Here is a 21,343-nt window from a genome sequence, read left to right as displayed (position 1 = left end):
ACCATTATCTTGTATTACCACCCTCATGGAATACTTTAACGACTATCCAAATTTCAACTTTAAGTTTTTCATTTTCCAATCTAACCTACAACATGGCAGCCAAAGTGATCTCTCTAAAAATACAATAGGTCATGTCACCACCATTATTTTCTACTTTCTTGATTAAAGCCCTTCAACTTCTTCCTTGGCATTAAAACCCAATATTCTTGGGTTAACCCAAACCCTTTAATAAGAGTAAGGGTCTTACTGGGTGCAGTGGTACATGCCTGTAATCCTAGTGGCTCAGGAGGCTGAGACAGGAGGAACATGAGTTCAAAGCTAGCCTCAGCAAAGACAAGGTGCTAAGCAATTCAGTGAATAAATACAAAAATGGACTTGGGATGTGACTCAGTGGTCAAGCGCCTCTGTATTTCCAGAGTATTCAATGCTTCCTCTATTGATTACCCTTATTCCTACCTTATGCCTTCTTATGTGCTCAACTGCATTCTCTGCAAGCTCTATAAAGATCTGTTCTTTCACATCATGTCCTCAGCACATGACACAGAGTAGACAAATAAATTATGCTGAATTCAGGCACTGCAGACATGCATGTCATGCTCTTTCAGCTATTCAATGTTATCTCATGTCCAAACACCTGGATTACTTTACAGGCTAACTGGGTCAAGTGTCCTTTAAATTTTTTAGTACTTTTGTTATTTGCCATGTCGATAGATGCCTAGATTTGCCCATTAAGAGTTTTTATAATTTCATTGTAGGAAAATAACCATATGACAACTGGCCTAATTCCAACTATCACCTCAAGACTATTACAATGGGGTTGTGGCTCAGTGGCTGAGCACTTGCCTGGCATGTGTGAGGCACTGAGTTCGATCCTCAGCACCACATATAAATAAATTAAAAATAAAGGTATATCAACAATTTAAAATATTTTTAAAAAAGACTGATGATTCAAAGAACAAGCACATGTAAATGGGCTCAGCCTAGGAGCTGACATGTATTCAGTGCCAAATAACTAGTGGTTCCCCTCTCTTTTCATAAAATTCCCTTGTTACCACTCCTGTCCAGTGCTTTGTAATAAAAAATGCCTCATGATGGGCTGGGGATATAGCTCAGTTAGCAGAGTTCTTGTCTTGCATGCACAAGGCCCAGGGTTCAATCCCCAGCACCACAAACACAAAAAGCCTCATGACTATAGCAATTTACCGTTGGCAAAATATTTTCTAAAACATTCTTTCTTATCCTTATAATAGTGCTTCCAGGTACACAGTATTATTAGGTTCTTATTTTTTATACATTTATCATTTTGCTGTACTAAGGATCAAACCCAGAGCCTCCCACATGCTAGACCAAGCACTCTACCACTGAGCTACATTTCCAGTCCTATTATGCTCATTTTAAAGATAATGCAACTGAGTTTCAGAAAGTTGAACCTGTTCACCTATGGTTACAGTGACTCACTGTTAAGGAATTATTTTAACCTCAGTCTCCAGTGATTCCCTCAGCCTCTAAACCCACTCTACACTCTGCTACCAATGCTTCTTCAGGGAGAAAAGTGTAGTCTGGGAATAAGAATTTATTATGAATTTACAGGATTTACAGAATACTATACAATTAGAGTCTCCAGGTCCAAATAACGATGTCATCTTAGCACCATCTCTAGAACCATTCTCTCTATAGCTGGAACTTGGATGGCTAAAGCATGCTTCTGTAATTAGGATTTTCATGGCCCTTGAGCTACACAAACCTTAGCTGAGCCAGAAAATTTTCAGATGTCAACACCTCTCACCAGAAAAGATAGCCTGGACGCTGGTCACCTACCTTGACCTATCTAGGGAGCTCTACAAAAAAACAACTTCCAGATCCTCATTGGAGATATGAGTTTGGGATGGGTCCAGGAGTTTATCTTTTTTAAAGGCGTCAATGGAACATGATTCCAACATGCAGCCTGGGCTGAGAATCCCTGAGAAATCAGGTATACCGTTTAACTTCCCCTTAAGGTACCTATTCTAGAGACCAGTGAAGCAGGGAGAGAGAGAAAAATAAAAGGGGGAAGAACAGGAATTAGTCTAGGCGAGTTAGTTCCAGGTAATCTGCACTGTGGATTCGGGGAAGGCGTCACTGAGAACGTTTTCTTAACAGAAGTTTGAAGACAATTTATACACACATCATCGTGAACGGCTTTCTCCTGGGAAGTCGGTCATTTTGCTCATTTTACTGTTGAGATAACCTAGATCCAGAGACAGTAAGGAATCTTCTCCGACTGATGAGTCTGTTTCCTTTAAAATGGCGGGTCCCAGGATCGAAGTCCCGGGCTCCCAGTCTTTAAATGAGGTCGCCAGTCCCTGAAGAAGAAGCACGACGACCGCCGGCAACTTCCACCTCATTCCCAAAACACACAGAGAAATGCCTCCACTTTATCGCCCCGGGGAGGAAAAGAGGGACAGGCTTTTCCCCACCTCCGGGGAGGAGGGACTCAGACATCGCGAGCGCGCCCTTTCCTTGACGTCACTTCCGCGCGCCACCGGAAACGTCATTATCGGCCGCCGACCGCGGCATTGTTCTTTACTTCTGAAGTTCGGTCTTAGTTCCATTTTGCTAGACATGGAGAGTGACTTTTATCTACGTTACTACGTGGGTCACAAAGGCAAGTTCGGCCACGAGTTCTTGGAGTTTGAATTCCGACCCGACGGTAAGAGCGGCTTCTCGCGCGCCCGGAGTGCAAGGCCGGGGGGCATCCCTGGGGTCCAGAATGGGCAGGGAACTAGAGGAAGGGACTGAGACCCGTGCAGACCGGGTCTGAAGGAACCCTCTTTCTCCGCTCTTAGGTTCTTTCTACCCATGTGCAGCGGCTTCTGTTTAGTGCTAGTTGTGACCGGTTTGCTTACATTTGCTGTGTTCCAATCTAGGAATACAGTACAGCAACGAGGATAGACAAACTAATCCTCTCGCGGAACTTCTGTTTCAACGCTGGGAGAGGGATCACAAAATGATCCTAGACAGTGACGATTGATCCTGAAAAGGCAAAATGTTGAAATAATTTCTGGTTGAGCTGCTTTAAGATAGGGTAGCCTTTAGAGCGCTCTCTGAAGAGTGGATATTGGAACTGAGCCCTGGGTGTCAAGAAGGAGCCAGCCTCGTGAAGCTCAGGAGGAAGAGCATTTTACAGAGGGAGTAGCAAATGTCAAGGGCAAGAACAAGCCAGGCATGTTTCAGATAGCCAGTGTGATGGTTGAGCAATAGTTGAGCTCTGAGGACAATAGTAGGAGATTATGTCGGATAGGTTGGGGTCACACCATGTGTTTATAGACCATGGTAAAGAGTTTAGATTTCTGGCTGGGGATGTGGCTCAAGCGGTAGCAAGCTCACCTGGCATGCGTGCGGCCCAGGTTCGATCCTCAGCACCACATGCAGAGATGTTGTGTCCGCTGAAAACTAAAAAATAAATATTAAAAATTCTCTCTCTCTGTCTCTCACTCTTTAATAAAAAAGAGTTTAGATTTCTAAGTACAGCAGGACACAGTCGGAAATTTTGAAGCAAAGGAAAAATGTTATCTATTCCTGAAAAAGTATTCTAGCTATTGGGTGCAGAATGGGCAAGAGTGGAAATGGTCACTAATGAGGAAGTGTTGGTTGGGACTAGGGTACCAATTAATAGAAATGGAGAAGATTTGGGATAGTGTTGGGTACAGAACCAATTAGGCTTGACTGATAATATTTGGAAGGCACACTGGTGGAGGAAAGAGGAGTCAAAGATGATAGAAAATTTGAACTAAATGAGGGTACAAAGATGAATCTGACAAGCTTCAACTGTGAGGGAGATAGATTTGTAAACAAACAGTGACAGAATGGTGTATTAGGTGTTGTGGCATAAAGAAGCAAAGGAAACTTTGGAAGCAAAGAGGAGGCACCTAATCTAACTTAGGGTCAGAGAAAACTTCCTGCATACTATGACTTGAGTTGGAAGGATGTGCAGAATTGTGTAGTAGTTGTGTTTTGGATGATTCACAGCAAAGAGGCTGAAAGCAAAAAAGTGCTTGAGATGTTTCAGGCAGAAACAACGTGTTTGACACCAGCTATGATTAAAGATTATGTAGGAGAGAGGTTACAAAGAAAGGCAGGGGTTCAGTTTAGTTGCTATAATGAGTTTGGTTTTGTCAGGAAGGCAGAAGGAAACCATTGATGGTATCAAAGTATTAGGTTAACCTAGCCATGTAGTTCTGTTCCTGCATCACATTGTCCATTGTAAGTAACATGAAATGAAACTTGAAGTAGAGAAAAAGTGAAAAGGCTTTTTATTTGGCTCTTCTTACCTGTGTCTTCCATAGTGGGGAAAATCATGTTTTCTGGTTTTTTTTCTATCTTCTCCTTCATCCCTGCCGTATCCCCCAAACTAGCCTGTTCACTCTTCATATGCACAGAGGGCCTTGTGTACCAAATGTGTTCAATGATAAAAGCACATTCTTTTCATCACAGAAATATCAGATTGTCACATGGTTGTATGATAATACATATAAACAGCATCCTACAGTTTTCAATGTGCCTTCACATATCCTCTGGCAGGTAAGTTATCAACTACAATCCTTATTTTCATCTGAGAATATTAATCTGCAGAACTGTGGTTTGTCTGAGTCACAAAACAGTCTGCTTTTGTTCTTTTACATAGGTAGTTGCCTTTTGCTTGAACCTGTAGTTCAGTGTTACCTGAATTTTTGGCTGGGAGGCTAGTAACCTGAAGTGACAAACTGAAAAGGCTAGTAGTGTTGAAACTCCAAGGTGTACATAGTAAATCTGACAGCCCCTTTGAAAAACAGTTAGGATACATTTTAGGCAACAGGTAATAGTCTCAGTAGACTAATAATGCTTTATTCATATGTTTTTACTGTTATATTGCATTTATTTTCTGCCTTTTACAGGTAAATTGAGGTATGCCAACAACAGTAATTACAAAAATGATGTCATGATCAGAAAAGAGGTATGAGCCTTTCATTTTCATTTCAGTCTGTCTTTCTGCCTTATATTGGTTTTGCTCTTTCTAGAAATAGTATTTAAAGTTAAGGACTAGGGAAGTAGATCTGTATCTGTAAACAGCTTCTAGATTATGTCTTTTTATTTTATTTATGTATTTCAGGGTTTTTTTTAATAATTATGAATCAATTACTGATAGCTACTTGAAGCCTGGTATGCCTTGGTTGGATCCCTCAATCTGCTGCTTACTAACCTGTGTGACCTTGGATAAGTTTCCTGGCTGAACTTGATAAGTCTCTGTTTCTTCATATGCAGAAACAGGGATAATAAAATCATTGTCCCTTTCCAAGTACTGTCATAGAATTAAATATGTTATTCTTAAAGCAGTTGGTATATTCCTCGGCACATAGCACTCAATGAAGAGATCTTTAATTTAATTTGCATCTGAAAGTGAAAAGGGAGTATGGAAAGCAATTAGCATCATTGAATATATGATAGATGCCATGCATGGCACCAGATGTAAAGATCATACATATGATCTTATTAACCCTGATTATAAGCCCATGTGATGGGAGGTATTATATCCTCTTTATAACAAAATGAAGGCCCAGATGGGGCCTGTTCACAGTCATCCTTGCTAGTAAGAGGTTAACAACTGGAATTCAGATCTGTGTATATATTATGCTTTGGATATGAGATGCTTGTCATACTCCCCTGACCCCAAAGAAATATCACGTAGTAATGCAGGAATGTTTAGAGGTGAAATGGTTTGATTTTGAGAGCTATAACCACATTGGTATAGATTAATCCATTTGATGGACTTATAATTTGAATTACTAAGCAGTAATTATAGGCAGGTGTGTTGTGACTGGAGGAGGTAAGTCACTGAGGGCATGCCCTGTAAGGGTTTATCTTCTCTGTGGGCTCTTCCCTGCTGCCCTTCCCTCTGCTTCCCTCCTTCCTGGCGGGCATTTTTCCTCTGCCAAGCCCCTCCCTCATGAAGTTTTGCCTCAACTAGGGCCCAGAGCAATGGAATTAGCTGACCACGTACTGAACCTCTGAAACCATGAGCCCAGATTAAACTTTTTCTCCCCTAACTAGTTCTTATCATGTATTTTGGTAACGGTGATGAAAAACTGACTACACAGCATGCCTTAGTACAGTTCCATGGACTCTCATTCTGTTGTGATTTGTCACATTGTTTTTTATACCAAAAAATTAAAACTAGTGAATAAGATCTATGTTAACTCAACATGGAAAGACTTTGTCAAAGCTACTTTTTCCTTTTACCACTTTGTTACATTTGAAAATATCTTAACAGTCAATGTATTTTTTTAAAATTTTTTTTTAGTTGTATATGGACTCAGTGCCTTTATTTGTTTTTATGTAGTGCTAGGATTGAACTCAGTGCCTCACACTCGCGAGGCAAGTGCTCAGCCACTGAGCTACAACTCAAGCCCACAGTCAATATATTTTAATAACTATTTAACAAGCAATTGATTTTACACTTTTCCATACTTGTCAGCATCCTTACATTTTTTTTTCAACATGGGCTAGCGTACAAAGTGTTTTTAGTTTGTTTTTTTTGGGGGGGGGTACTGAGGATTGAACCCAGGGTACCTTACCACTGAGCTATATTCCCAACCTTTTTACTTTTTATTTTGAGACAGGATCTCACTCAGTTTTCCAGGCTAATACACTACCATGCCCAACTGCATAGAAATAGGTCTTCAGGAGCTGTTGTTTTTATCTTCTCTGAGTCAGAGTACTCCATAAAAATACAACCTAAGTTCTTTTTTTTAACCTGCTTTCAGGCCTATGTACATAAAAGTGTGATGGAGGAATTGAAGAGAATAATTGATGACAGTGAAATTACCAAAGAGGATGATGCTTTGTGGCCTCCTCCTGATCGAGTAGGCCGGCAGGTGTGTATTTTATTGACTGTCCTTGTAATACAGAATTCTTACAAAAAAGATGACATTTACTGCACTGCTTAATGTGTGCATGCATATGTGCATGTTACTGAGCCTTGCATGAAACAGATAACTAGCATTTTGTCTAAGAAAACATTAATTCCAGAGAGAGGACCAGAGACAGCAAGTGGTGTTGCAGGCTACCCAGAGCCCAGCCCTGAATTGCTTCTTGTGATCTCCCCTCTTAGCCCTTTTGCTCTCTATCTCACATATTGAGTAACTTCTCTGAACGAAGCATGTGGGGATATAGAGATAAATAAAAATAGTTATTTCACAACCTAATGGAAGGAAATCATGCAAGTGACTATATGTATTTAAATTCATGACACGTGTGTGTATGTGTGTGTGTGTGTGTGTATAAAATTCTTAAGATTGTTTTGGGAATTAAAAAAATAAGAGCCATTGTCTTATTTAACTGAATTAACCAAAAATATATTTTTACCTTGACTGCAGCCATCATAGTCCAGATTTCTAATTGATTTCCTCATCTTGTACAGCCCACATTTCCATCCTAAAATCTTGTGATCTTTAAAAATGTAAATTTGTTTGTGTATTCCACTGATTTTTATGATGCTCTACAAATGAATTATTATCCCTAGCCCCTGAGAATACTGTTAGCCTACTTTTAGGAATTTTCCTAGGGAAATTTTCACAAACCTGCAAGGAAATACATAGAAGAATTTTGTCACATTGTTTTTTATACCAAAAAAAAATTTAAAACTAGTGAATAAGATCTATTCTAACTCAACATGGAAAAATCTAAAAAGCAATATTGAATGGAAAAAGTAAAAAGATACATATGTAGTATGACCACATAAAATAAATTTAAAACATACTACCAAATCTAAAATCACAAATAGAAAGAATACACTACAGCTTTAGGGGACAGAGGAAGGAGAAAGAATGGGAGATGGCACCAGATATGGTGGTACATGCCTGTAATCCCAGCACCTGGTGGAGGCTGAGGCAGGAACAGCATAAGCTCAAGGCCAGCCTCCACAACTTAGTGAGACCTAAAATAAATAATTTTTTTTTTTTTCAAAAAATAAAAAGGACTAGGATGTAACTCAGTGTCAAGGCACCCTTGGATTCAATCCCTAGTACCAAAAGAAGAAAAAGCATGGAAGATAGATTTTTTTAATACTTATTTTTTTAAAAAGAAGGTGGGAAAAAAAGGTCTCACTGGAAGAATATAAGTTCTTCAAAGACAGAGTTATGTGTTTAGTTTGGTTTTATTAATCTGTCCTAAGCATGAAGAACAATAACGTGGCAAAGAGGAGGCAATCATATAGATAGTTTGAAGGTTTATGGTATTTGTGTCACTGTTTACAAATTGAAACCCAAGGTCATACAGCTAGTAAGTAGCAAAGCTGAGGTCAAACCCAAGATCTAGGATAATTTTCCTTGTTCCATGTTGCCCAGAAAGGTTGGATACCAGATCTATCCACGTCACTTCACAAAGTGGTATGTAAATTTAAATCTCACATGATTGTCCTTGAAGACACTACTCTCTCTAGGCAGATGAGTTTCTCAAGAGCTTATCTAGTATCATCTCTATTTCCATCACAGTTTAATGCTTAAAATAAGGTACTTTTTCTATGTGGGCATCTATAGTAGAGTTGAGTGATTTGGAAGTAGTGAGCCCCTTCCTTGTACTTGATGAACATTTCAGCTCTGCCCAACTTAGATTTTTTAAATGTTTCTAGGAGCTTGAAATCGTCATTGGAGATGAACACATTTCTTTCACAACATCAAAAATTGGTTCCCTTATTGATGTTAATCAATCTAAGTAAGTATGTATGATCCTTTTATCCATTATGTCTATCTTAGAGTAGATTAATAAGAAACTTGAACCAAATTGGGACCATTATGGGAAGATCTGGTGCAATTGCAAGACAGAACCAGGCAACTTTGTCCCCTTCATTAGAAAAGGACTCCACATTATAGTCATTTCACAGTATCCACAGGGGATTGGTGCCAGGACCACTATAGACACCAAAACTGTGGTTGATTAAGTCTCATATAAAATGGTTTAACACATTCATATAGCTTATGTACATCTTCATGTATACTTTAAATCATCTCTAGGTTACTTATAATACCTAATACAGGGTTGGGGTTATGGCTCAGTGGTAGAGCGCTTGTCTAGCATATGTGAGGCACTAGGTTCAAGCCTCAGCACCACATAAAAATAAATGAATAAAGGTCTATCAACAACTAAAAAATATATATTAAAAAAATACCTAATACAGGATAAATGCTATGTAAATAGTTGTTATACTGTATTGTTTAAGGAATAATGAGAAAAAAAATCTGCTATTATAGGCCTAAATACATTTTGATCCATGTGTGGTTTGGACCCATGAATGATAAAGATCCTCTGTAGATTTGGGCCAACTGTATTTTTAAAGGCTAGTTCTGTTACTTTTTGTGTATCAGTCATTGATACTAAAACTTTCTCAGTCTCTCTCTCTCTCTCTCTCTCTCTCTCTCTCTCTCTCTGTCACACACACACACACACACACAAAGTAATGCATCAAAGCAGCCAGAATAGAAAATTAAGTACGCATGAAGAAGTTCTTGAAATAAACTGTACCATATCCGAGTCTGAGAAGCTTTCTCAGTCACTGTTGACCATTCACCCCAGCACCTCTTTAAGTGTTGATTAAATTTGAAATCTCTTAATATCTAAATTTAAAAATTTATATTGTCATTGGGGCAAATTACAATGTTGCAATGCATATCTATATGCTTTAAAGGGTCTAGAATCCAACAACCTGTTTGACTCCTGTGTTTTAAGGATTTGGAATTAGCTATGGATCACTGTTAGTAAATGTTGGGTTTAATTGTCTTCCTTCAGTATTTTTGTTCTTAAATATTGATGCCTAGTAATATTCAGCCTCTTGGTCCTGCTTAGTACCACTTTAAAAAAAGGGAAGGAGGTTGTTTCTAATTCTGAAAGCAATACATGTTCATTGTAGAAAGCACAGGAAATATATAAAAAATAGAAAAGAAGGAAAAAAATTTCCCGTAATCTTAGATAACCATTGTTAATATCTTGAAATGTATCTTTTTAGTCTTTTGCTGTGTGTGTACATTAAAAAATACAGTTTTTGAAAAGCATAAAAAATATTGAAATGTTATATTAATCATGATTTGGGGGTGGGAGGGGTACTGGGGATTGAACTCAGGGGTACTCGACCACTGAGCCACATCCCCAGCCCTATTTTGTATTTTATTTAGAGACAGGGTCTCACTGAGTTGCTTAGTGCCTCGCTTTTGCTGAGACTGGCTTTGAACTCACAATCCTTCTTCCTCAGCCTTCTGAGCCACTGAAGGAAGGAAATATCAAGCCGGGTGTGATGACACATGCCTATACTCCTAGCAGCTCAGGAGAGTGAGGCAGGAGGATCATAAGTTCAAAGCCAGCCTCAGCAAAATCGAGTCACTAAGCAACTCAGTGAGACCCTGTCTCTAAATAAAATACAAAATAGGGCTGGGGGTGTGCCTTAGTGGTTGAGTGCCCCTGGGTTCAATCCCTGGTACCCCCCTCCCCCAAAAAACAACATATTTAAATGCCCTCATAATATTTCATTTTAATATTTGTAATATTTTTTTGGGTTTTAGGCTGTTCAAAGGTTTAATGCTTCATAAGAAGCATTTTGGTAGATAAGTAATCAGGTTATTAATTGGGTTATGTTTTGGAGGGATTTTTTTGCCAGTTTTTCTCAGCATTTTAATTTTTTTCCCCTCTTACATTTTAGGGATCCAGAAGGCTTACGAGTATTTTATTATCTTGTCCAGGACCTGAAGTGCTTGGTCTTCAGTCTTATTGGATTACACTTCAAAATTAAACCAATTTAAATGAAATATTAGTATGGACCTGAGGGGGGTGGAAGTAGTTGTTTTTAATTACCACTATCAGGAGATTTTTGTGTATATCAAGGCAGTATTTTTTTTATAAACTGTAAATGATTGTCTTTAATAAATATGTGATAAAATCCAATTTTTTATTTTATAAAAACCTGAACATATGAGTATTCCTCGGTTACTTTGTAAAACACCAACATTACCAAAATATCTAACAATTCTCTGGAAACTACCATTTACAGGAAACAAGTAAATGGAGAAAAAAAGTTTAAAACTGTAAGAATCCAGTTAATAATATTCAGAGGAAAAGGAATTCTTGAACAAATGATCTAGCTTCTTAAATAAGTTGCAAGAGCTGGGCACTGTGGCGCACGATTATAATCCCAGCGATTTGAGAGGCTGAGGCAGGAGGATTGTGAGTTCAAAGCCAGCCTAAGCAATGGCAAGGTGCTAAGCAACTCAGTGAGACCCTGTTCAAAGATTTTAGGGATCCAGAAGGCTTATGATAAAATAATACAATAAGGTATTTAAATAAAATACAAAAAGGTCTGGGAATATGGCTCAGTGGTCGAGTGCCCCTGAGTTCAATTCCTGGTACCAAGAAAAATAATAAATTGCAAGAAAAACAAGACATGGAACAAAAATGCATAAAGGAGATTTTAAAAGACACATTAATTGCTGGGTGTAGTTTAGTGGTAGAGTGCTTGCCTAATATCCATAAGGACCTGGATTCATTACCTAGCACTACCAAAACAAAAAACCCCACAGTCCATGCAATGTATGGATTATTTGGATCATGACCCAAATTGACATTAATGAGGAAATTTGAACATTGGTATTTGAAGACAATAATGAAGTAGTGTTAATTTTTTAGGTATGAAATTGTGGTTGGGGCTGGGTTCAGTGGCACACACCTGAAATCCCAGCAGCTTGGGAGACTGAAGCAGGAGAATCGTGGGTTCAAAGCCAGCCTCAGCAAAAGCAAGGCACTAAGCAACTCTGAGACCTAGTCTCAAAATACAAAATAGGGCTGCAGATGTGGCTCAGGGGTTGAGGGCCTGAGTTCAGTCCTTGGTACCAAAATAAAAAATTGTGGTTAGGGGCTGGGGATGTGGCTCAAGCGGTAGCGCGCTCGCCTGACATGCGTGCGGCCCGGGTTCGATCCTCAGCACCACATACCAACAAAGATGTTGTGTCTGCCGAGAACTAAACAATAAAACATTAAAAATTCTCTCTCTCTCCTCTCTCACTCTCTCTTTAAAAAAAAAAAAAAAAAAATTGTGGTTAGAGTTTTTTTAAAACATCTTTTATAGACACATCTATATTTCAATGTAGGGGTAAATACTTTGTTTTAACACATTTTTTAAAAATTTTTTATTCTAATTTGTTATATATGACAGCAGAATGCATTATAATTCATATTACACATATAGAACACAATTTTTCATATCTCTGGTTGTATACAAAGTATATTCACACCATTCGTGTCTTCATACATGTATTTAAGGTAATCATATCCATCTCATTCCACCATCTTTTTCTACCCCCATTCGCCCTCCCTTCCCCTCACCCCTTTCCCCTATCTAGAGTTTGTCTAATCCTCCCATCCTCCCCCTCCAAACCCCACTATGAATCAGCCTCCTTATATCAGAGAAAACATTCGGGATTTGTTTTTTGGGGATTGGCTTACTTCAATTTAGCATTATATTCCCCAACTCCATTTACCTGCAAATGCCATGATTTTATTCTCTTTTATTATTGAGTAATATTCCATTGTGAATATATACCACATTTTCTTTATTCATTCATCTACTGAAGGGCATCTAAGTTGGTTCCACAGTTTAGCTATTGTGAATTGTGCTGCAATAAACATTGATGTGGCTTTGTCCCTGTTTTTAAGTCCTTTGGGTGTAGACCAAGGAGTGGGATAGCTAGGTCAAAAGGTGGTTTTATTCCCAGTTTTCCAAGGAATCTCCATACTGTTTTCCATATTGGCTGCACCATTTTACAGTCCCACGAGTATGTATGTATGTATGAGTGTGCCTCTTTCCCCTCATCCTCACCAACACTTAGTGTTGTTTGTATTCTTAATAGCTGCCATTCTGACTGGAGTGAGATGAAATCTTAGAGTTAGTTTTGATTTGCATTTCTCTAATTGTTAGAGATGTTGAACATTTTTTCATATATTTGTTGATTGATTGTATATCACCTTCTGACAAATGTCTATTCACTTCCTTGGCCCATTCATTGATTGGGTTATTTATGGTTTTTTGTTTTTTGTTTTTTTGGTGTTTAGCTTTTTGAGTTATTTATATACCCTAGAGATTAGTGCTCTATCTGATGTGCAAGTGGTAAAGATTTGCACCTAACTGTAGGCCCTCTATTCACTTTACTGATTGTTTCTTTTGCTGAGAAGAAGCTTTTTAGTTTGAATCCATCCATTTATTCTTTATTTTAATTCTTGCGCTATAGGAGTCGTATTAAGGAAATAGGGGCCTAATCCGATATAATGGAGATTTGGACCTAACTTTTCTTCTATTAGATGCAGACAGGGGGGCTGGGAATGTGGCTCAGGCGGTAGCGCGCTCGCCTGGCATGCGTGCGGCCTGGGTTCGATCCTCAGCACCACATACCAACAAAGATGTTGTGTCCGCGGAGAACTAAAAAATAAATAATTTTTAAAAAGGGGGGGCAAATTCCCTTATTAAAAAAAAAAAGATGCAGACAGGGTCTCTGGTTTAATTCCTAGATCCTTAATCACTTTGAGTTGAGTTTTACGCATGGTGAGGATAGGGGTTTAATTTCATTTTGTTATATATGGATTTCCAGTTTTCCCAGCACCATTTGTTAAAGAGGCTATCTTTTCTCCAATGTACATTTTTGACGCCTTTGCCTAATATAAGATAATGGTAATTATTTGGTTAGTCTCTGTGTCCTCTATTCTTTTAATTTTTTTTAATTGTAGATGAACACAATATATTTTATTTATTTTTATGTGGTGCTGAGGATAGAACTCAGTGCCTCACATGTGTAGACAAGTGCTCTACCAGTGAGCCACAGCCCCAGCTCCTCTGTGTCCTCCATTCTGTATCATTGGCTGACCAGTCTATTTTGGTGCCAATACCATGCTGTTTTGTTACTATTGCTCTGTAGTATATAGTTTAAGTTCTGGTATGGTGATGCCACCTGCTTCACTCTATTTGCTAAGTCTTGTCTTAGCTACTCTGGGTCACTTATTTTTCCAGATTAATTTCAAGACTGCTTTTTCTATTTCTATGAGGAATGTCATTGGGATTTTGATTGGAATCACATTAAATGTGTATAGTGCTTTTGGTAGTATGGTCATTTTGACAATATTAATTCTGCCTATCCAAGAACAAGGGAGATATCTCCATCTTCTAAGGTCTTCTTTAATTTCTTTCTTTATTGTTTCGTAGTTTTTGTGGTAGAGATCTTCCACCTTTGTCATTAGGTTTATTCCCAAGAACTTTATTTTTAAAGGCTATTGTAAATGGATTAGTTTTCCTAGTTTCCCTTTCAGAGGGTGATTTATGGGTGTTGATTTTGCATCCTGCTACTTTGCTGAATTCGTTTACTAGTTCTAGAAGTTTTCTGGTGGAATTTTTGGACCTTTTGGTATAGAAACATATTGTCGGCAAATAATGTTAATTTGAGTTCTTCTTTTCCTATCTGTATCCCTTTAATTTCTTTCATCTGTCTAATTGCTCTGGACAGTGTTTCAAGAACTATGTTAAATAGAAGTGGTGAAAGAGGGCATCCCTGCTTGTTGCAGTTTTTAGAGGGAATGCTATCAATTTTTCTCCATTTAGAATGATGTTGGCCTGGGGCTTAGTATAGATAGCCTTTATGATGTTGAAATATGTTCTTGTTATCCCAATATCTCTATGTTCATTAGATATTGGTCTGAAGTTTTTTTTCTTTGATATGTCTTTGCCTGGTTTTGGAATCAGGGTGATATTGGCCTTATAGAATGATTTTGGAAGTGCTCCCTCTTTTTCTATTTCCTGAAATAAATTGAAGAGTTTTGGTATTAGTTCCTCTTTAAAGGTCTTGTAGTAGAACTCAGCTGTGTATCCATCCAGTCCTGGGCTTTTCTTGGTTGGTAGGCTTCTGATGGTGTCTTCTATTTCATCACTTGAAATTAATCTGTTTAAATTATGTATATCATCCTGATTCAATTTTGGCAAACCATATGACTAGAAATTTGAGGATGCCTTTGATACTCTATTTTATTGGAGTACAAGTTTACAAAATAACTTCTAATTATCTTCTGTATTTCTGTAGTGTCTTGTGGTATTTCCTTTTTCACCACATATGTTAGTAAAATTTTGAGTTTTCTCTCTCTTCATTAGCATGGCTAAGTGTTTGTCAATTTTATTTATTTTTTCAAAGAACCAACTTTTTGTTTTGTCAATTTTTCAGAGTTTCTTTTGTTTCAATTGCACTGATTTCAGCTCTGATTTTAATTATTTCCTGTCTTCTACTGCTTTTGGTGTTGATTTGTTCTTCTTTTTCTAGGGCTTTGAGATGTAATGTTAAGTCATTTATTTGTTGACATTTTCTTCTTTTAAGGAATGAACTCCATGCAATGTACTTTCCTCTTAGAACTGCCTTCACAGTGTTCCACAGATTTCAATTTTTTAATCTCCTCCTTGATGTCCTCTGCAACCCATTGTTCATTTAGTAACATATTATTTAGTCTCCAGGTGTTAGAGTAGCTTTTATTTTTTATTTTATCATTGATTTCTAATTTTATTCCATTATGATCTGATGGAATGTAGGGTAGTATCTCTACTTTTGCTAAGAGTTGCTTTGTGGCATAATATATGGTCTATTTTAGAGAAGGATCCATGTGCTGCTGAGAAAAAAATGTATTTGTTCATTGAAGGACGAAATATTCTCTATATATTAAGTCTAAGTTATTGATTGTATCATTGAGTTCTATAATTTCTTTTAGTTCAGCTTTTTTTGGAAGATCTATCCAGTGGTGAAAGAGGTGTGTTAAAGTCACCCAGAATTGTTATGTTGTGATCTATTGACTCTTGAACTTCAGAAGAGTTTGTTTGATGAACATAGATGCTCCATGTTTGGGGCATATAAATTCATTATTGTTATATCTTGTTGATGAATGTTTCCCTTAAGCAGTAAGAAATAGCCTTTATTATCCCTTTTTGATTAACTTTGGCTTAAAGTCTACTTTATTTGATATGAGGATGAAAACTCCTGCTTGCTTCTGCAGTCTATGTGAGTGGTATGATTTTTCCCAGTCTTTCACCTTCAGTCTGTGGATGTCTTTTCCTATGAGTCTCTTGAAGGCAGCATATTGTGGGGTCTTTTTTTTAAAATCCAATCTGCCAGTCTATGTCTTTTGATTGGTGAGTTTAGGCCATTAACATTCAAGGTTATTATTGAGACATGATTTGTATTCCCAGCCATTTTTGTTTATTTTTGGCATTGACTTGGTTTCTCCTTTGATTAGTTTTTCCTTTAGTGTAGTTTCTCCATTTGCTGATTTTCATTGTTGTTTTTCAATTCCTCTTCATGGAATATTTTGCCGAAGAAGTTTTATAGTGCAGGCTTTCGAGTTGTAAATTCTTTTAACTTTTGTTTAACATGAAGATTTTTATTTCATCATCAAATATAAAGCTTAATTTTGCTTGATATAAGGTTCTTGGTTGGCATCCATTTTCTTTCAGAACTTGATATATGTTGTTCCAGGATCTTCTAGCTTTCAGGATCTGGGTTGAAAAATCTGCACATAATCTAATTGGTTCCCCCATATGTAATCTGATTCCTTTCTCTCATGGTGTTTAATATTCTCTCCTTATTCTGTATGTTTTGGCATTTTCATTATATATTCCTTGGTGTGGATCTGTTGTGATTTTATACATTTGGCATCCTGTAAGCCTCTTGAATTTGGTTTTCCAATTCATTCTTCAAGTTTGGAAAATTTTCTGATATTATTTCATTGAATGGATTGCTCATTCCTTTGGTTTGGAACTCTATGCCTTCCTCTATCCCAATATCTCTTTAATTTGGTCTTTTCATGCTATCCAATATTTCTTGAATGTTCTGCTCATGGTTTCTTACCATTTTCTCTGTGTGGTCTACTTCTTTTCAAGATTATTTTTTGTCTTCATTGTCTTCATTCATCTGTCATTCAGGTCTTGTCTTCCAAGTGCTCTCTTCTGTTGGTAACGCTTCCAATTGAACTTTTAATTTGGTTTATTGTTTCTTTCAGGGATTTCTGTTTGTTTGTTTGTTAGAACTTCTATCTCCCTATTGAAGTTATCTTTTGCTTCCTGTATATGTTTATGTAGCTCTTTGTCAAAATGATCTTTTGCTGCCTGTATTTGGTCTCTTATATCATCCTTTAATTCACAGAACATTTTAATTATGTACACCCTGAGCTCCTTCTCTGTCATTTCTTCTGCTGTGCTTGCCATGGATTCTAATAATGTGGTATCTTGATTTGTTTGGGGTACTTTCTTCCATTGTCTTTTCATATTGCTTGTGTGTCTTCCCTTCTAGCACTGTGGATCTGAGGAGTTACCATTTTTACTCTATAGGCTTATAGTGCCCCTATAGGGTTCCAATACCTCTCCTTTGAGGTGTAGGACAATGTTAACAGATCCCAGTATAAACAATATATACACCCTACAAACAAATATTTGCTATTAAGACATTTACAGTTTGGTCACAATATTCAGAAATGGTGCATTCAATTATTATCTACAGTATACTCAGTAGGTTTGTGTAAGAGTTTATAGTTTCTAATGGTGGACAAAAAGCAGGGGTGAGGAGTAGGAAGATATGCTGAGGAGGTAGGAGGTGAGGATACAGAGTTGTTATATCTTAGGAAGTGTGAAAGAGAAATCTAAAGAGGAAGATTAGTAGCAGGAGAAGTGAGAGGAAGTAATTTGGGGTAGACAAGTAAGTGGGAAGACAGTAGAGTACATAAAACAATCAGATGTATTAAGAAAAATAAAAATACTATTTTAACAAGTAAATATTTGTGGAAAAAGAAAAATATATATATACAACACAACTATAATATAGTATTCAGATGTGCCAGTCCTCAAAATACTGTACTTGGTTTCACATATGTTGGGGATGTGAGGGTGGGAGAATAGAGAGGGAGAAGGAAAAAAAAAATCTTGAAGGAAGAAATAGGGATTGTTTTGGTTTGGAGATCAGTATCTTTCCTGCTTCCCTTCTCATTTGGGGTCATTTGTTGTTAGCTTGTATCTAGGCCCTCAGGATGGTGAAGGTAATCAGGGTAGGAGGGTTGGTACTGGTTGGAGTGCACCTGGAAGTAGGGTATGGGACCTGCCAATCCCCGAAGGGAAACAACACCATGATCTTATTTTTTTATCTTGCCCGAAGACCTCCCAGTTCCTGGTATCTGTGTTAGTCTCTAAACTATCACACTCACCCTCTCCCTTACTACTTCCTAAATGAGGGACATTTCTCTCTTCTCTCCGGGGCTCTCAAGTGTGGTTCTTTGGGTGCACTGTGCACCTGCCCCACTGAGAGCTGTTTTGTGTTGGTCACTCACTGTGCCAGGTTAGCAGCTACTGGGGAGGGGGGGGTGGAGTTAGAAACTGGACACCTGGCCAGCAGGAGTTCCAAACTGGGAGTTGCTCCACTAAAGATGGTGATGAAGGTGACCCAAGATGGAGGCACCTGCTTTCAGCGATGGGCTTTCGGGTCTGGTGGGGGAACTGGGTGATGGCATTGGATGATGAGTTCAGAGACGAGCTCTGTGGCGTGCAGTGTGTGGCTGTCAACTGACTTCAGAGCCTGTGTGAAGTTCTTGGGTACAAACAGGCTACTGCATGTAGGGGACTATCTGCTGCTGCAGAGTCCCAAGATGGAGGCGACCTGAGGAGCCCCACTTGGTAGATGGGGGTCCACACAGGAGTGGCGGCCAGAGTTCCTATGTGTAGGAAGCTGCTGGATGTCCTGCGTGGGAGCTGCGTCTGGGATTTCTGCTCAGGTGGGTGGCCAAAAGTTCTGCACGGGTGCTATTGCCAGTGGTCCTACTCATGAACCCGGTAGTCCTGCGTGGGCCAGTAGTTGGGAGACCTGCTCTGACACTGAGGCCTGGAGCCCTGGACAGGCACAGTGACCATGATTCCTGCTCGGGAGCAGGCATATGGCTCGTAGAGAAGCAGTATTCTCATTTTGAGTCCCAGGTCACGGAGTGACACAGAATGCTGTCTCCCTCTGCCTGCCATCTTGGATCCCCATGTTTAACACATTTTAAGGGATAAAATACCTGGCCTCAGAAAAATTTTCCAATTTAAAATCTATCGTAAAATTAAAAACCAGCAGCCATTAAGAACTGAGACCAGGTGGTACAGATAGTGTGGGAATTTTTGTTCAGGTAGGTAAATGTGCTAAGAACTTTTTTCTCCCCTGCTAAACTGCATGGCTTCTTTAGGTAAAACTGCTGGCAGGAAGTAGGCCTTGATAAGCCTCATCTGACTCATGGGAAGTGATTATCCTAACAAAATTCATACCCCTGAAATGTCTAGATTGGGAGAGGGGCCTATTACAGAGCTGGGGTCTTCTAGGAAACTGAGGCAGCACAAATACCCCCTTTTCAAGCCTTTTGCTGATCAAGTCAGAAAGATTTCAGACATGTCCCTCAGAATAACAAGGATGAATTTATTGAAGGGAAAGGAGACACTCAAAGGAGAGAGTTGGTCCTCTCAGAAAGGAGGGAGACAATATGCCTCCTTTGCATTCCAGTTTTATTTAGGGTCTCAGGGAATTTTCCAGAGAGCTCCACCCAGGTTTACCTCTTGACCTTTGAATTGACAGCAGGGTGACATCAGAATTTCAAGTACCTAGTGCCATGACAATGCTGGATTCCCTTGGCCCATGCTGAGCAATTGTTAACCAGATTCTTAATCATTTTTACAGGTTTTGTGGTTTGGAGGAATTATCCTTATCTTCCAGAATCTGGTCTGTGAAAAGGGTCACAAATGTCTCTCCCTTCAAAGTAACTTTGGTTCCTCTTAAGGAATGCAACACATCCTGTCCTCTTAGGCCAGGCAGGGCTGCAGGTAAATTGCTTTGAGGCAAAGAAAGCATGTGGGGGAGTCAGCACAGTGGGCCCATTTTATAGAATTATTCTTGTATTCTCATTTTCCCACTATAGGTAAGAGTGACAAGGGTCTGGTATTGAGAAAATTAGCTAATAACTGACATGAAGTCAAGCAGTCAATATGGGTAAAAATAATGAGGGTGGAGGGGTGATGAATGTTTTTCAAGGAAAGAACAAAGAGTTGCTTAAGTTATTAAAAAACAACAACAACAACTTGTGTTCTTGCTTTTAGGTGTGTATATACAGAAAAGAGGAAATACAATGAATAATGAAAGAAGTGCTTGCTATATAAAAAAGGCAAGTCACCTCCCCAACCCCCCATGGGCATTTCAGCTGGAAGGAACCCTCCTCTTGGGAGAAGTCTGTCCTCTATCACTTTCTTAAATAAATAAATCTTTCTATGCTTCTTTGCCTCGTCTATTCGTCTACTCATGGTGTTCATTCTTCAATTCCGTGGAACATGAACTTGGTCCTGATCACCAATAAAACCAATTTCATTACCATACTCATCTCTCTGCCCCTAACAGTCCCAAGGAATCTAATTCAGGACAGTGCTTTTTTTTTTTTTTTTTTTTTTTTTTTTTTAAACTAGGTGGCATCATCCATCCTGGGATGAAGAGGCTAGGTTACAACACATGCAATTCTAATGTTAGGAGTCAAATTGGTAGGAAAATAGGGTTTATTCCAAAACAGCTTTGAAAGATAGAAGAAACGTTGTTTCAAAAGTTACTGGCAAAGGACAGATAGTATAGATAATGAATGATCAGAACATGGGGGCTAATTCAAAGAAAAAGAAATGAAACATTAACACCTCCAGAGCACCCCCTGTCCCAAGGTTATCAACAGCTCTGGGGAATCACTCTTTCCAACACAGGGAGTTGCTAAGCAGTACCTCTGGGCAGCTCTTTTCCTGCCTTTTGGTCCTATAGTCAAGATAGGTAGGCAAGGAGGGTGAGAGGAAAAGAAACCTGAGATCTCTAAAGAGGCAAGACATGCCCCTTCCCACAGGCACCAGCTCTGAGTCCTTGATTCCTCTCCAGAGGAGCCTACCAACTGTCTCTGGCTGCTCTCAAATAAAATTTGCTTTGAATGCTTGCTTCGGTGTTTCTCTAGTGTTTAAATCTTCAACAATGGGGAATGAGGACCCAATCCTGATATTCAAGACCAGTATCACTTCCACCTTCAAAGTCTCCAAGCTGAGCAAAAGCTTTATTTATTTTCCACCAAGCAACATACACATCCCCACCCCAGACTGAGTCTTGCTAAATTGCTGAGGCTGCCCCTGAACTTGGGTCTTTTTGTCTCAGCCTCCTTAGTCGCTGGAATTACAGGTGTGCACCACCATGCTTGGCTTATTTATTTTTATTTATTTTTGAGGTACTGGGGATCAAACCCAGGC

The 21,343-nt window shown here is 38.7% G+C and overlaps 1 protein-coding gene across 3 annotated transcripts; it reads left to right on the top strand.

Moving 5' to 3' along the window:
• The first annotated feature begins 2,501 nt into the window (after positions 1 to 2,501).
• On the top strand, positions 2,502 to 20,362 carry Magoh (mago homolog, exon junction complex subunit). Of its 3 annotated transcripts, none has more exons than XM_040288693.2 (5): positions 2,502 to 2,689; positions 4,914 to 4,972; positions 6,780 to 6,890; positions 8,645 to 8,727; positions 19,761 to 20,030. In XM_040288693.2, the coding sequence occupies exons 1-5, from the start codon at positions 2,602 to 2,604 to the stop codon at positions 19,915 to 19,917; spliced, it is 498 nt and encodes a 165-aa protein (XP_040144627.1). In that variant the 5' UTR covers positions 2,502 to 2,601; the 3' UTR covers positions 19,918 to 20,030. The 3 variants fall into 3 exon arrangements, with proteins under 3 accessions (XP_040144627.1, XP_040144628.1, XP_005326105.1); XM_040288694.2 differs by lacking the exon at positions 19,761 to 20,030 and adding an exon at positions 20,177 to 20,362 and having other exon boundaries at positions 2,504 to 2,689; XM_005326048.4 differs by lacking the exon at positions 19,761 to 20,030 and adding an exon at positions 10,703 to 10,944 and having other exon boundaries at positions 2,505 to 2,689.
• The last annotated feature ends 981 nt before the right edge of the window (positions 20,363 to 21,343 follow it).

This window comes from Ictidomys tridecemlineatus, chromosome 11, assembly GCF_052094955.1.
Source record: "Ictidomys tridecemlineatus isolate mIctTri1 chromosome 11, mIctTri1.hap1, whole genome shotgun sequence".
Lineage (NCBI taxonomy): Eukaryota > Metazoa > Chordata > Mammalia > Rodentia > Sciuridae > Ictidomys > Ictidomys tridecemlineatus.
This window is presented reverse-complemented; position numbering and strand designations above follow the sequence as displayed.

Coding starts and splice junctions, on each gene's coding strand:
- Magoh (XM_040288693.2), top strand. CDS start 2,602: ATGGAGAGTGACTTTTATCTACGTTACTACGTGGGTCACAAAGGCAAG. Junction 4,973..6,779: donor ATGTCATGATCAGAAAAGAG/GTATGAGCCTTT, acceptor ACCTGCTTTCAG/GCCTATGTACATAAAAGTGT. Junction 8,728..19,760: donor ATTGATGTTAATCAATCTAA/GTAAGTATGTAT, acceptor TCATTTTTACAG/GTTTTGTGGTTTGGAGGAAT.